At 37.2% G+C, this 2,878-nt stretch overlaps 1 protein-coding gene across 1 annotated transcript in view; it reads left to right on the top strand.

The window, feature by feature from the left end:
• Positions 1–754: 754 nt before the first annotated feature.
• Positions 755–2,878, top strand: part of LOC107691615 (ephrin type-A receptor 6-like) — a 123,559-nt gene continuing 121,435 nt past the window's right edge. Inside the window, exons 1-2 of the mRNA XM_016490302.1 lie at positions 755–803; positions 1,180–1,299. Coding sequence (XP_016345788.1) covers positions 755–803; positions 1,180–1,299 — 169 coding nt within the window. The remainder of the gene's footprint in view (positions 804–1,179; positions 1,300–2,878) is intronic.

Below are 2,878 nucleotides of genomic sequence, written 5' to 3'. Positions count from 1 at the left end.
ACATACAGACAGACAGACAGACAGACAGACAGATAGATAGATAGATAGATAGATAGATAGATAGATAGATAGATTACATATATTATGTTTAATAATATAACTGAAATGTATTTTTTGAAAACTGTTGTATAACATTTAGGTGTACTCGTATGTATTCAAAGTGTCAAGAAAAAAAAACAAGTTGTAATTATTATTATTATTATTATAGCTTTACTTGATGGTTGCACCGCACTTTTAAAAAAAATGTAAATACAAAGAGTATATCTCTAAGAACTTGGCACATATTTTTAACTATTTTATTATTATTGTAGACACTATTATACAGCCTGTCATTGACCCAAGATACGCATGATGAAAGAGAAAGGTGGCAGAGAGGTAGAGAAGGTCATTAAAACCTCTTCTCACCCGGAACAGGTGTTGTTTTAAGGATCCCTCTGAATGTTGAGTGGCCGTATCCTCCCCACCAGGCTGGCTGCTTGTAATTAAAACTGACCATAAAAAAATCCACCGCTCACCTCGACTCCCTATTCCTCCTCTGCTTTCTCTCCTCCCCTCATTTAGACCCTTTTCCTCCCTCTCTCCATCTCCCAGCATGAGTTCAGGGAGGGAGGAGAACTTGTGCTTGAGCTGTCAGGGCTGAAGCAGCAGATTGGAGCTTAGCGTCGTGCTGTGTGGGGGAAACTGAGGCGTAGTGTATGGCCTGCTGGGGGACACAGGGTGGGAGACCCAGGGGTCTGGCAGGATCATAACCCATATGGGGGGAAAGGCTGGTGCTGACTCCATCTCTGTGGCTGTGTCTGGAAGTAAGATGACAACATCAGTGCACTGCTGGGTTGTATGTCTTTGGCTCTGTGTCTGTCTGTGTGTTTGTGTCTTAGTTTCCGATCAATACTATTGACTGTGCACCCCTGCAAGGACACTAATGACGCTTTTATTGTCATTTCTAAAAGGGAAGCATCTCTCGGTTATCAAAAATTGGCCTTTTTCTGCAACTTGTTTACAGTTTGTCCTTTGTAAACCGCCTGGGGCCTCAACTAGATTAAACTAAAACTTTGGACCAATTAACTTTTAGCAAGCTATGATCTTTCAATTTGCACTTTATCATGAATCCATTGATTTGTACTTGTGCGTTTTTTTCTGTCAACAGGTCATTTGTAAGCTGTGTCTCCTGTCTGGTAGTGAGAGATGGAACGGTGATGATAAGCATATACAGCTTCGCTGCAGGAACAGTGGCACAGATGCAGAACATGCATCATGTTTCTAATGGGACAATTAGAGGAACATTTGGAGCCAGATGCCGTGAGTGTAGCCATGAACCTGATACAGCCTCTATCTAATGATAGATTGAAGAGAGAGCGAAATGAATCTTGCATCTACTCACCACACTGTTTAGCTCTTTGATGTATTTGCACGCTTTGACATTGAGCCTCTACAGTGACGACACGGCTAGACTCAAGGCCTTTGCCTTTGTTCAGTGCAGGTTTGTATGAACAAATGTTAACAAATGGCACAGATATTGTCACGAATGCATGAAATAGATCTTAAGAAGCACACACACAATATGCTTATTCATTCCATATCAGCCATTTATTCAAGTATGTCTGCAGTTATTCAGCATAGAGCGCTGACTGTCTGGGATATATTGCAACACAAAAATGGCTTTACAAAGTTCGCAAGGTTAGTGGTGTTAAGGTTTTGAGCTATAGAAACACTAGTAGCAAATAAACTAGTTAAATTCCACCTAGTAGTAGAATTGTGCACGCAGCTTTGTTTTGAGTTACAACTGATAGATAGATAGATAGATAGATAGATAGATAGATAGATAGATAGATAGATAGATAGATAGATAGATAGAATGGAAGACAACAAATATCAATATAAAAAAATATTTTTGTGATCCCATTTGCTCAGATAGAAAAAAAAGTAGTGTCTTCGTGAATTTCAAAAAGAGGAAAATAGAAATACTGGCAATGGCATTTTACCATCACTCAGACAGCCACTGTATTAGAATCTCACTGCAGCATTTATTTATTTATTTTTGTAATTTAAAGCAAAGGTAATATAATGCAAAGTATATTGTTATAAATGCATACTATTTTAAAATAAAATATAAAAATATTTTTTTCTTGATGCTGATGACTAAACACGTCCATTATTTTTAGATTGCTGATTTAACCTAAATAAATTCATTTATACCAACAAAATAAAACAATATGGATTAAATTGGGTAGAAATATTTCTTTAAGGTAACAATTGCAGGTTAGCACTTTTTACAGTGTATGTATTTTTATTCCCCTGTGAACGTTTATCATTACGGTATAATTACTTCAGATAACTCCACCCCTAAAAGGCACATAAAAACCAAGTGGACCATGGCTGGTTGCTTTAGACGTTAATCAGGCCTCATCTTTCAGTAGTGGACGGTTCTCAAACAGAAAGAGCAAGTCAAAAGTCTGGCTACACAAGTTTAACCTTGGCATTAAATCTATACATTCCAGGCCCCTCTGGATTTGAATGTCTATAGTCTTGATATGTTTCATCCTTATGCATTTTGATCATCACTGTATAGATTTTTGTCCTCCATCAATAAGGTTGACCAGGCAGTCAGCTATAGGCAGTATGGGGGTTGTAGGACAGTTCTCCAATATAGAATTTATTTCCAGAACATTCTAACAGTCTTTGTGTGTCTAAATCTTTCCCTGGATGACAATATTAGCTAGACGGTGATGTCTGTAGCATTTTGTCTATGGCTTCTGCCAGATTAGGTATTTACAAAGGGTTTAAGGCTTATGTATTTGTCGAGTATATATATATATATATATATATATATATATATTAAGAGTTCATTTACAAAACCAATAAAAGCCACTTTAAAAAA

Source organism: Sinocyclocheilus anshuiensis, unplaced genomic scaffold (assembly GCF_001515605.1).
Source record: "Sinocyclocheilus anshuiensis isolate Anshui unplaced genomic scaffold, SAMN03320099.WGS_v1.1 scaffold442, whole genome shotgun sequence".
Classification (NCBI taxonomy): domain Eukaryota; kingdom Metazoa; phylum Chordata; class Actinopteri; order Cypriniformes; family Cyprinidae; genus Sinocyclocheilus; species Sinocyclocheilus anshuiensis.
The sequence above is the reverse complement of the archived record's forward strand: the minus strand, read 5'-3'. Positions and strand labels throughout refer to the sequence as shown.